Genomic DNA, 12,562 nt, shown 5'->3' on the forward strand with positions numbered 1-12,562 from the left:
TATCCAATGCTCATTCTGCTTCCTCTGCAGGCAGCATCACTGGGTTGTTAAAAACTCAGCTAACAGTACTCCACTCAAACTGTAACCCACTGTATTCTTTGCCCTCTCTCCTAAATATGGGTCTTAGATCAGCCAGAATGTTAATAAATGAATGATTGTTGTTTCCAGTCAGTTTGTGTCTATTTTTATGTTTGTCTAGCAGAGAAATGCACAATGTTTGTTTCTCCTACACACCACATGCCAATCTTCTGTCTATTGTAGAAGGAAATAACAAACTCCATAGATATTGGTACTTCTTTTGCATTTAAAGAGCTAAGGATTTTATTCAAAAGCCTCATTATTTTGTTTTAATTTGTTGTGTCAGTGAAAAAAATGGTTAGTTTAACTCTTTTGTAGTTTCTACAAAACACTTTACAATGAACTGGAAGGCAGTGTGGGATTCAGTACTCAAGGACAATTTGAGAAGTGGCGGGCAGGGCTGTGAATCAGACCAGGGATTCATTCTTCAACTGGATGATGACTTTCTTCACCCACTGATCCAGCCGCCCCATGGATACTTAAAATGTTGCCTCAATCCTCCACACAATGATTCCATGAAGATGCAAAATCCCCTCCCCAATGTATGCTTTCTAAACACATTATAGGGGTTATGCAATCTGAAGACTGTTATTTCTGTGTCTTTGCAGTCCACAGTTAGTAACAAGTCTTTAATGTCTTATGGATTGTTTATGCAGATGTGGAGAATAAATGATGGTGCTGAATAAATGACAATTAAAAAAGGGAGGCTGGCCTCAGTTTTCCAGTCAGTACTGGCTGGAGTGGGTAGATGCTAGTTAGCTTTAGTATGATAAGGAGATGACAACACAGTTTCAGCAGGTGGAGACTTCACCTGCTTGCTAAGCATGGCAGCAGGCTTTGCTGAGTCGATAATGTGCCATAAGAAGTTACAAAGATTGTAATACAGCTAGTCCAGGCAGTCTTTATGTCTCCAACTTGTGGTTAAAACCCAGCAGTATTTTTTTCTTCCATTGTTTCTTTAGCCTACTTGCCACATGGCTGCTCTATCTAAAAGCTGGCCCGATTACTGGAACATCTCTCAATTTCCTTAAGACAGACTTCTTTCTCTGCATGGAGTTTAAGTCGGCCTTGTACCCTTATTGCAACTTTTCAACATTTTCAAACACTCTCATTTTTATAGCACTCATTTCTCCCTGATTAGGTCTTTTTTTAACAACCATCCAAGGTGTAGAAAAGTGTAAAAGCCAGAGAACCAAATACTACACATTTCCACCACACAGCATAGCAGGGCAGAATAAAGGTGCTACAGAAGGGGATCAAATTAGCTCAGTGAATGGGGAGTTATAATCTATTCCATAATATGGCATCACAGAACAATTTCCCGGCAAATCTCAAGCATCTAGACATATCGATTATTTTAAATGTATTATTACATTATTACATGTTATTACATATTTCATGATTTTGTCAGTGCTGATTGGCATTGGTATACTTGTGCTCTTTTGTTGTTGTGACATCTGTTCTGTGGCAAGCTTTATCTCCTGTTTGATTTTGAAAGCCCATTGTAATTGTCTAAACTTGTAGTGTGAGTCTCCCTTTATCCAGTTTTTGTCAGCTTCTGTTGTCTTGTTTGTCTTGCTTCTTTTGTGGTTTTCTTAGTTACTTCTAGATCAGATTTTTCTTTTTTGGTAATCTCTGGGTTTTACAGTGCCTTTCTTTTTAGTTCTCTTCAGTTCTGACAATGGTAAAATGAGAATTACTTTGCTTAATGTAAACACATTTAATAAATATAGTTCTCAAAACATTTTTTTCTTCCTCTTGCTCTTTTTTTGAGTAAGTGTGAATAATATAAATTTTGGTGTTAAAAAGTAGCCTCTCAAACATTGCTCATGTAACTGACTCACCCTGTGGGCAAGAAACCAAGGATACGTACATTTTGAAGCGGGAGAACAAGCACTTTTACTGAAACCAACAAAAAAGCTATTGGATTTGTTTCTCTTAACATATTCCCACTGTTGAAAAAAAATGCTTAATTATTCAGATATATTTTACATTTCCATATAATATTGAATTGTTCATGCAACTCCCAAAAAGAGACAAATAGATCAAAATAGAGGATGATTTTGGTACTTCTCACTTTATCAAACCAGTTCTGGCGTTTACTGTCTAACGACCAAGTTTGTTGGGTAAGACTTTTAAAAAAATGCAAGTAATTGTCATCCTAGCAGCAATTTGTAAGACAAACTCCAAAGCAATTCTATTCTTTAGCTCCTTTTGAGCTACCTTTATCTATTCAGAAGAGTAGACATGAAGGTTGTTTCTTGCTCAGGCTTGTCAATGGAAAGAAAAATGAAGCAACATCATTCTGAATAATGCAATTGTTCAGACCAATTGGCAGTTTACCAATCTTTATTGCCAGATGTTAAATTAGAGAAGCCATTAAACTTCAGAGAGAGCCAAGGCCAACACAACAAACAGAACCCCCTTTAATAAAGATAAAAATATATATAATATAAATCAAAGTCCCAATGACCTACACACAAAAGAAAACAAAAGAAAATGTTTAGATCTACAAACTAAACTCCCTTTACCCATACACAGGGGACAGCAATATAAATGGCAGCTCTCCTCTACAAGTCAATCTCGCAAATGTTAACTAAAAAATGACATGTAAGTTTACCAAAGATTTGCAAAAAAAACCAAAGCTACTCCCAACACTGAAAGCCACTGCAACCACGTAGCAAGGATGGAAAAGTATAGAACCTAAAGAGCAGCAAAACCCATGTCAATATCTCAACACATTTCTATGGGGAATGAATGAAAGGGCAAATCTGCAGAAGGATATTGGCTGATACTGGAGGGCACGATAAAGAACAGAGGGTTAGACTAATAATTAACTCTGGAAATTGAATATTTCAGCTAAATATCAATGAAATACATGCAAAGATTGCCATTGTACAGCTGCTGAGTCAGTGTCGCTGAATTGTTTAATCAAACATTCTATCAGAAAATGACAGCATGCATGATCAGGCATGATGGAATTCAGTGGGAAGTGGAGGATTTTTAATTACACATGTTAATTATAATGTTTAAATGGCAACAGCATATTAAATACCATCTGTAAGTTTCCAGTAATACGAAATGACAAATTATCATATGAATAGCAACGTCACTGAAACTGAGTCAGTTGGTATTATCACACACAGGGTGCCTTTTGTTTCACGCTCACTTTACATTAGCAGCTTGCTGAGTAACAAAAGCATTCAAAGGTTTTAGTTTATTCCTTTCCCCAACCTTGATTCTTTTCTTTTATCAAGTTATTGCACAATAACATTCAATTACATTTAACTGGTCCATCAGAAACAGTCAAAAATGAAAAAGAATACAGCAGTCTATCTGAATAATTAAAGAGCTAATGTTTTACAAAAATCAAAAAGAAAACCAATAAACATCATTAGACTATCTTTGTTTAATGTTGTGTTTGTCCAAACCAAGTGCAGGCTACAGGAAAAATTCACTTAAAAGCATATGTTTTCAGTACACTTTGAGCTAAATGCTGGCATTAGCATATTGACATTTTCCAAGGGACAATGTTGAGTTGGAAATATTTTAGTATTTCATGTAGAATCTTATTTTTCCAGAAAGTATCTGCAGCTTGTATGTAAAGGAATGTCATTGGTTTTGTATACGTAACACTGTTGATTGCGTACATATGATTCTATAATCCCCTCTGTTTTATTGAGCTGAAATTAGCCTAAATCAAACTTTATCAATCCCAGATGAAATTGAATTGCTGGGGTAGTTTAAAAAAAGATGGATATTAAGAAAAAGTCAAACTTAAACAACAAAAGATGTAAAAAGTAGTCATTGTTGAGAGCCATATTGTAAGTTTATTACTGTGGACATGAATAGTTCCCCCCTGGAGCTTGGACATGCACATAGTTGGATGTGGTGCCCATGTTGGTGGATACAGAAGTGTATTGTAAACAACAAGTTCAGAGAAGAGATGTCATTAAAAGGAGATAATTAAATACTGAAAAGAAACTTGACAAATAACAAATTAGTTTACTGTACTGTACTCATTGGGGGAGTGTAGGAGACCACTTGGCCATGTTGGCATCCATCTTGATCATAATAGGGATGACAGTCTGGTTTTGACCTTCTGAGAGATTCACTTGAAAGTTGTTGGCTTAAAAAAGCCCTTTATGTTAGAAAGTGCAAAACTTGGGTGTCAAATCTGAAACACAAATCCCTTGTTCCTTTCGTATTGCGATAACTGTTATAATATATGAATCTATTGCTTTCTAGTACCTAGGACAGTTACAGTAAAGAAAAACAACACAGATTTCCTCAGTCACTAAGATTGTTTTTGTATCTTGGCTCCTGTGCAGTTTTGGTTTCTGTACTGTCTGAAACCATGGAAACCACATCAAAAGCAGTAGCTGTGTTCCGGCAACTGAAATAATTTAGGCTTTATCATTTTATTAGCTTTTTTTCATTTTCAAGTCTTGACGGTCTCCCCTTGGCTCTGCTTGAATAAACACAAGTGTAGGATTTTTTGGTCTCATTATATTAATCTCCCTGGAGAGTTTTGACTTAATTTCCACACCATTGATGTGGAGTACTCATCAGGGACACAGCTTGTTTTGGGTATCAGTGACATGGACAGGAAGTCTGTCACAAATGTGACATAAACACTTTGGCAAATGACTGAGAGGGACAGTTGAGGGAAAATATACACTAAACCTTAATGAGATCTTACAAGACAGGTTTGGGTGCAGGTAACTGTCAAAGCTGGTTAAAATGAATCAATGACAGGGTCTGGAAATAAGATATATGCAAATGAGATGCTCTTCCCCTCTTCAGAACTTCAGTGGCACAATGACACCCAATGAACAGGCTGAATCCTATTCTAAAACACAAGGTCACCCTTTTCAATGGATTATTTGAAAGTGGCATCAATGTGGACGGACAGAAAAACATAATTGAGTTAGGCCAACAAAAACTTGTGAACCATGTCTCAAATTGCATTACTGACCTGCGCCTAGAAGAGGTTAAAGACATAACAGGCTATTTTAAGTGGACAAATTGTGAAACAAACAAAAATTGTTCTCAAAAACTTTGTCAAGAGACTTTTGTAACTTTGTTTGGGGCCGAGTCAGACACTGTCATTCAGTGGCCCATTCAGATTGGCAAGGTACTGTGACATCACAAACCCAAATATAAAGAATAACACTTTCCCATCTTCATCTCCATACAATTTTGCACTTTGCTAGCTCTTACGTTGGTAATAGAAAGCTTTAAAACCTTAAGTAAGGCACACCCTGCAGATGAGTTGGGTGGGGCTAAGATGATAACTCCACCCCCTTAAACCAGTTGAATTAAACAGAACTGCAAAGATGTGGTTGAAAAAGTTGCTGTTAGTCTTTATCAATGGTATTTTGACCAAACCTTGTTACAGAGATTTGGTGCTTAAAAAAAAATAAACAAATGGTAAATACAGGATTAAGTTCCCGTTACAGTAACTATTAAGATAATAATAATGACAATGGCTGCATTATTGGCGGCCTGCACAGGTAGTGTCTATTTTAAATTCAGACATTTTTCCATTTCATTGTGCAGATTCTCAGAAAACAGACTCTCGAATGGCTCCTTATCCACCAAAACCCATAACTTGTGGTCCATGAGCCTCCGGGAATGGTGCCTATGGGGCCCATTTTCCAACCCGCCCATGGGTAATAAACCACCAGATGGAAAGAAGCTAATATTAACACAGCACTGTCATTAATCCACCCCTCAGCATGAGGAGACACCTATCCCTCCATCTGTGACAATGAATGGTGTGCTGGCAGTGAGACATGCATAATGTCTTCTCTGCTAATAAGAAGAAAAAAACCCCAGCAGACTCACTGACTCACTGACTTTTCTGTGTTACATATGAATGATAATGTATCCATGCATTGTCAGCAGAGAGTCTGAGAAAGAGGTCCAGAGTCATTGTTAAAAATCCCTCCATTCATTATCTAAACCTACTTATTCCTATTTAGGGTCACAGGGATCTGCTGGAGCTTATCATATTATTAAAAATGGGCCAATGAAATAAAAAGTTTCAGCAAATGCTAACACCGTCTCCAACATGGTTCATTTAAATTTCTCTTTGCAAGTTGAAGAACTTACAGGAGTCAAGGCATAACAGTATATCGGCTGTCCCCCTCTTTGATTGAGACTACAGACTATGGACCTTTTTGCCTTTGTCTGTCATGGAACAAAAGCACAGATGTAATGAATGACATAAATGATGGCTTAGTTCCTTTCAGTGCCTTAAATTTGTTTTGGTTTGAGAACTTTGGTCAACAAGTGTCTCTTTCAAACAAAAAAAGCACAAAAGCAAGACTTCCTTTAGATTAGAATACTGCCATTCCTTATATACCAGTGGATTTCCTGCTATTGCATGCCAAACAGGCTTCTGTGGAAAAAAGATCTAATGGACGGATGGCCGGTCCCCCCTCCAAAATGAATTGTAATCAGTTTAGAGAAGAATCCGTGACATCTCCCGTCAAAAGACAGATTTTTGCATATTTTGCTTACATAATTATTAACCCCTGTGATTATAATTTTTTTTAGTTAAACACTTTTCCCAATTTTAAATTTGTAATAATTTCATTGGTATATGTAAAGGTTTCATCTGATTTAATCATGTATGATTTTCACACAGACAGTTCATTTCACCTCTGTTGCACCATTATTCTGCCTCGCTGCATTGGGAAAGGCACATGGGGTCGAACGGTGTAACAGCCTATTTCACGGCTGTACTGCCTTGTGAGGTAGTAATTGGTAATTAGTAATAATACCATTATTGGGGTGAAATTAGTATTGTGTAAATTGTCACTGCGGAAAGCTGTAACAGGGATGCGATGATCCCCGATGACGGCATCGGGGACTGTGAGACACGGCCTGGCCAGCTGTGAAAATAAATAAATGAATTAATAAATATATGCAAAAAAGCACAGGGATTTTAACCAGGAGACTGGGCTGGACAGGGCATATTTTGCCCTTTGTTACTCAACTTTGGCTACTAGCTCAGCAAAACCTACATGGCAGCAGCTGAAGCCATGCAACCTGCAGAGCCAGAACAGCTGTGTGTCCCACGGGAGCACCCAGGTTGAAAGTATCATTCACCACTATTTTCAACCTCTCCCTGTCACAGGCCTCCATCCCAGCCTGCGTAAAGTCTGCTACCATCATCCCCATCCAGAAAAAACACCCACAACCACTGTCAATGACTACCACCCCATTGCACTAACACCAAGTGCCTGGAGCAGCTAGTTCTCAAGCACATCCGAGCCTGCCTCCCCCCCTCCTTTGATCCCCATCAGTTTGCCTACAGGGCAAACAGATCAACAGAGGAAGCCATAGCCATCACTCTTCATACTGCGCTGAGCCACCTGGAACACCGAGAGAGCTACGTCAGGATGCTCTTCATTGACTTCAGCTCAGCCTTTAACGCCATCATCCCCGACACCCTGATCAACAAACTTTCTGACCTCAGACTCCTCCCTCCTACCTGTAACTGGATTAAGGACTTCCTCACAAACCTCTCCTCCCCCCAGGGGTGTGTGCTGAGCCCTCTCCTCTACAACCTCTACACCTACGACTGCAGACCGGCCCGCAGCAGCAACGCCATCATAAACTTTGCTGACGACACAACAGAGATGAAGTCCTGCAGCTGTCTACGTGGTGTGCAGCTTAAAACCTGGACCTGAACACCACAAAGACCAAGGAGAAAATCCTCGACATCAGGAAACGCAAGGCAGACCCGTCTCCTCTCTACATCAATGGAGTCTCGGTAGAGAGAGCCCACACGTTCACCTATCTGGGTACCAGCATCTCGACAGACCTGTCCTGGTCCGCAAACACTGAGGCTGTCGCAAAGAAGGCTTAACAGCGTCTGCACTTCCTGAGAGAGCTCAGGAAGAACAACATCAGCCAGAAGCTGCTGACAACCTTCTACCGATCCTCTATTGAGAGCATCCTGACCTCCAGAGAGTGGTCAACACGACACAGAGGATTGTGCCCTGAATACTGAATATTAGTCTCAAATAGCTTTAATTTGTTTGCTCACTCGAATCACATTTCAGTAGATCTCTGTTAACTTGTACAATTCAAAGAGAGAGAGAGAGAGTGGAGCTCTATTTGTTTTAGATTGCAGATGATATGGTTAAATGTATGCCGAGAATGTTAATAAATGCTTATAAGATAAATACAAGCAGGATTTGTATACAAAAGTTACCTTAAAGCAGCACAATGTAACTTTTCCACCTTAATATAATATTTCCAGAGTCATTGTTATGGTACATCAACTTACAACAGCTTTAATGACACCTCCGTCATGGTCTGAGGGGTCTGTATCGCCTTCACTGGCACTATGTAACTTCGAGGTGGATGGTAGGAACCCTGCCACACTACTGGTAAAGCACTACCGCTTTTGTCCAAAGGACAATCTCAACAAAACTTGAAAGTTACATTGTGCTGCTTTAAATGTCATTTATCATACATCTAAAAGTTCTGTTTAGAATATAACTTTTCATTTCTTTGACACTATGAATTTTAGTTGTTGCATTTACGGTATGTATTTGTTCATAAGATCACACATTTAATATTTAATTAATTTATTTACCATTAAACACATTTGGATACAAATAACTAATGTGCCAGATAATACCTATGCTATACATTTTTTTCCACAATCAATACATACAGATTTACACATTTGAGCTACTTCAGATAAAGAATGTGAGTATTAGCAACTGAATATCCTTCATTTCTCAAAACTAACAGCTACTTGATCTTAAAGGTATTGTAACTTGGCAGTTTTTAACCATTCACAGTTAATCATACAAGGTAATCCTTCCAAATGCAATATGGTACATGATAATTCACTGAAGAGTATTTTTTTTTAAATGCAGTTAAGTATTTGCCATATTTGAACTAACAGAGCCCACACCACACAGACTACTTACAATCACCTTCACATATCATTTCTGGACTATGAAAGAAAGCTGAGCCCATTCAATACCCACACAGGCACAGGAAGAGCATTTAAACACCCAGTGAAAGCATGTTTGAACCCAGAACCTTCTGCTTCAGCATGCTTACCTTTACATAAAAAATAACAACATTAGCTACATCATGGGCGTTGTTTTTTCAAACGTGCCATGGGGAGGCAGTATTGGTCACATTACATGAGTTGCTGTCTGCAGTTTATCACATCACAAACACTTTAGAGGCATTTTACATTGTAGTTGTATAAATGCTTAAGCTTTTCTTTCCCCCTTTCCCCTATGTATGTATTTACTAACGTATACTCTTGCCATAAAATAGCTCCTTTTTTTCTGCAAATTGAGTAAATGATTGCCATCCCTCCCATTGTGTGAAGTGAACACATAACGAGTCCTCACAGAGACTAAGGTGAATTTTGGAAATTATCGTACCCTTCACTCTAAATGGCGTGCGGACAGATGCACTTCTTTGAAGTTCACCGGAGGAATGACGGAGTTGAAGAACTGGCTTTTCAACAAGTGTCTCTTTCAAAGTTGTTTCAGTTGTCAGTGCATGCTGACTAATGAATGCCATTTTTACTAGGAAGTGAAAGCACAAGGCCGAAAATGGAAACACTTTTCTCTGAGGCCTGGTTGATGAGAAAAAACTCTGAAAAGATCATACAAAAAGTTGAGTAAATGAAGAGTCTTTCGTGTAAGCTGTCTTGGCCATTTTCTCTTCAGTACCAATACAAGTCCTTCTTGTCCACATGCCGCCCTGATAAAGAAGAAACAAACAAGAAGGTCTGTCAAACAACTCTTATTTCTTGATACAACCAGTTTGAATTAAATTAATTAATATGCATTCAATTTCTACACAGTACTATTTCCCATGGCAAGATGGAACAATATAAACAACCGAAGAGTTTACGCAGAAACCAATCAGGAAGTAACTAATGATATAAATAGTTATGAAAGTATAACTCGAATGCTAGATTTGTGAGGGAGTTCTTGTTTGTTCATGTTTCTAGATCTGACGCCAGTGGCGTCTATTCAGTCGAAGCTAAGGTATGGCAAGGTTACGAGTCACAGAACTTAACTAGAGTATCAATCAACACGTCCAGCAAATACTCATCACAGAAGTTTATGTAGCTGATCTGTGTGGTCAAGAAAATTGGAACTTTTTCAAATGCAGTCTCGCTCACTGCAAAAACTCAAAATCTTACCAGGAATATTTGTCTTATTTCTAGTTAAAATGTCTAATTTTTAGTCAAAAAATCTCATTACACTTAAAACAAGAGTCATTACCAGAAAAATAACTTGTTATTTGACCATTTTCACCTGTTTCAAGTACATTTTCACTTGAAATAAGTAGAAAAATCTGCCAGTGGGACAAGATTTATCTTCTCATTACAAGCAAAACAATCTTGTTCCATTGGCAGATTTTTCTACTTATTTTAAGTGAAAATCTACTTGAAACAGGTGAAAATGGTTGTTTTTGAGTCTTGTCTTAAATGTAATGAGATTTAAAAAAAAAATTAGACTAAAAATGAGACATTTTAACTAGAAATAAGACAAATATTCTTGTTAAGATTTTGAGTTTTTGCAGTGTAAAATAACTAGTGAAATCGATCATGTTGTTCTTATTTGCATTTGTAGTTATTCCATAAATGTATTTAAAAAAACAAACATTTACATTTAACCCTTGAAGCAAAGGTGTGGCGGCTGCCATACCTTGCCATACCCCTGTCTGAGGAGCAGTTACTATGTAGATGTGGTAAAGAGACTGCATTGCAGGCGTAATCTTACCAGGATCAAAGTTTAAAGAAGGATCCACAGACTCTCTGAACGCCGGCTGAAGCGTCCATCGGGAATGCGTGTCAGGCTTGGAGCTGGAGGCCATGCTGGGTCCCATCTCAACGCGGTCGCTGTGCAGCAGGTTGAGTAGGGAAGTGGCATATTGCTGCCCAGTGAGACTCAGCCCCTCTGAGGACAAGGAACACATGATGCTGGACAGCCCTGGAGCCTCTCCTGCTCTGGCACCGAGCGGTGGCCAGGAGCTGTTGTCGGCGGAGGTGAGGGTCAGCATACGTCCTGATGCAGAGGTTACCTGGGACTGGGGGTAAGAAACTGCTGCCCCACCCTGAGAGGTGTTTGTGTCATCTGCAGAGGATGAAGAAAGGAATCATTCGGGGGGCATAAATTGGACAGATTGTCAGTGGATTGCTGTTGATTTGACTTCCTTACCCTTTTTATTAGTTTTATACATTTTCTTCGTCTTTACAGATGGTTCTTTAGATTTGCAGGCTTTGCTAAGAGCACGGGTGAAGTGAGCATCCACCATGCTGTTAATGTCCCCCTGAAAATAAGTCAGAATGACACTGCGAGAATGCCCCTCCACCTTTACAGCTATTGGGGTGTCTGTTCTTTCCTCCATTGGTCAGCTGGGACTGAAAACAAAGGCAATGCAAAATCATCAGAAAATACCTACCACCAGCATGTTCCTTATTCAATTAATCATGCATTTCCAAGGCAGAGTTCCTGCACTGGGCCTGGCACATCACCTCTAATTGGAAATTTAGCAGCCTTGGGTTAGAGTGTTCAGTTTAACATTTCCATAACTTTCTGTGTAATTAGTCTAGAAAAAGTGGTGAAAATAAAAAGAAAAACATGTGAAAATGAAACTAACTAAATGACTTAAGATAACCCATTCAAATCCAAGTCATTGTAAACTTGAAGTAACTTTGAAGTAAACCATTTCTCTTACCTGGCCTGATGGTTGACCAAGGGTGACCAATAAGTGCCACCTTGCATTGACCAGCTGATCAAAGAAAAAAAGAAGAGCGTCAGCCAAAATTGGACGGAGAAAAATCCCTCGGCTTCTGCCTAAGCACTGGATTCATCCATTAGATTTGACGAAGCAACATGAAGCGTTTATGCTTACTTCGTCTCTTCTAGTAAGAAAACATTTCGCACACGGAGCCCTCAAGCTGTGTTAGACTGGGAAGGGTGACAGTTATGAAGAGAATGCCATCCAGCCAGTTCCTGCACAACCTGCGTGACGACTCATCAAAACATTCCTCATTTTGACTTTAAAACATTATGGATGGTTAAACAACTGCTTAGAGCTGAATGGGATATCTGCAGAATGAATATAATGTTCACTTTTTAGAAATGTAAAAGCCCAATTTCAAAAGAAAAAAAGGGATGTAAAAGTCTAAAGTGTAGTTAAAAAATAATACAACACAAAACAACAAAACAAAAAAACACTCTCAGTTCGGCTCAGTTTGTTTCAATTGACATATACCCTGGTATTTTACATTATGTTTTTGCTTTCATGTTAAAAACTACACTGTAAAAACTAGTAGATCAAATGTAGTGTCTTTTTATAGTCTTTTGCTAAACTTTGTTTTGTTTTTATTTATTTCTAAGATATAAAAGCTTTATGGTGTAGTTTTACCCTCAGAAATTAAAAAAAATAGGATATTGAAGGTAAATGAAACTGA

The 12,562-nt window shown here is 38.5% G+C and overlaps 1 protein-coding gene across 1 annotated transcript; it reads right to left on the minus strand.

Moving 5' to 3' along the window:
- Positions 1-8,673: 8,673 nt before the first annotated feature.
- vgll1 (vestigial like family member 1) lies at positions 8,674-12,422 on the minus strand. The gene is made up of 4 exons (XM_061725617.1): positions 11,824-12,422; positions 11,304-11,506; positions 10,866-11,219; positions 8,674-9,834 (listed from the first exon to the last, which is right to left on the minus strand). Exons 2-4 carry the CDS (start codon positions 11,491-11,493, stop codon positions 9,797-9,799), a joined length of 582 nt encoding a protein of 193 aa, XP_061581601.1. The 5' UTR covers positions 11,494-11,506; positions 11,824-12,422; the 3' UTR covers positions 8,674-9,796.
- Between the last annotated feature and the right edge of the window lie 140 nt (positions 12,423-12,562).

This window comes from Cololabis saira, chromosome 7 (genome assembly GCF_033807715.1).
Source record: "Cololabis saira isolate AMF1-May2022 chromosome 7, fColSai1.1, whole genome shotgun sequence".
Taxonomy (NCBI): Eukaryota; Metazoa; Chordata; class Actinopteri; order Beloniformes; family Belonidae; genus Cololabis; species Cololabis saira.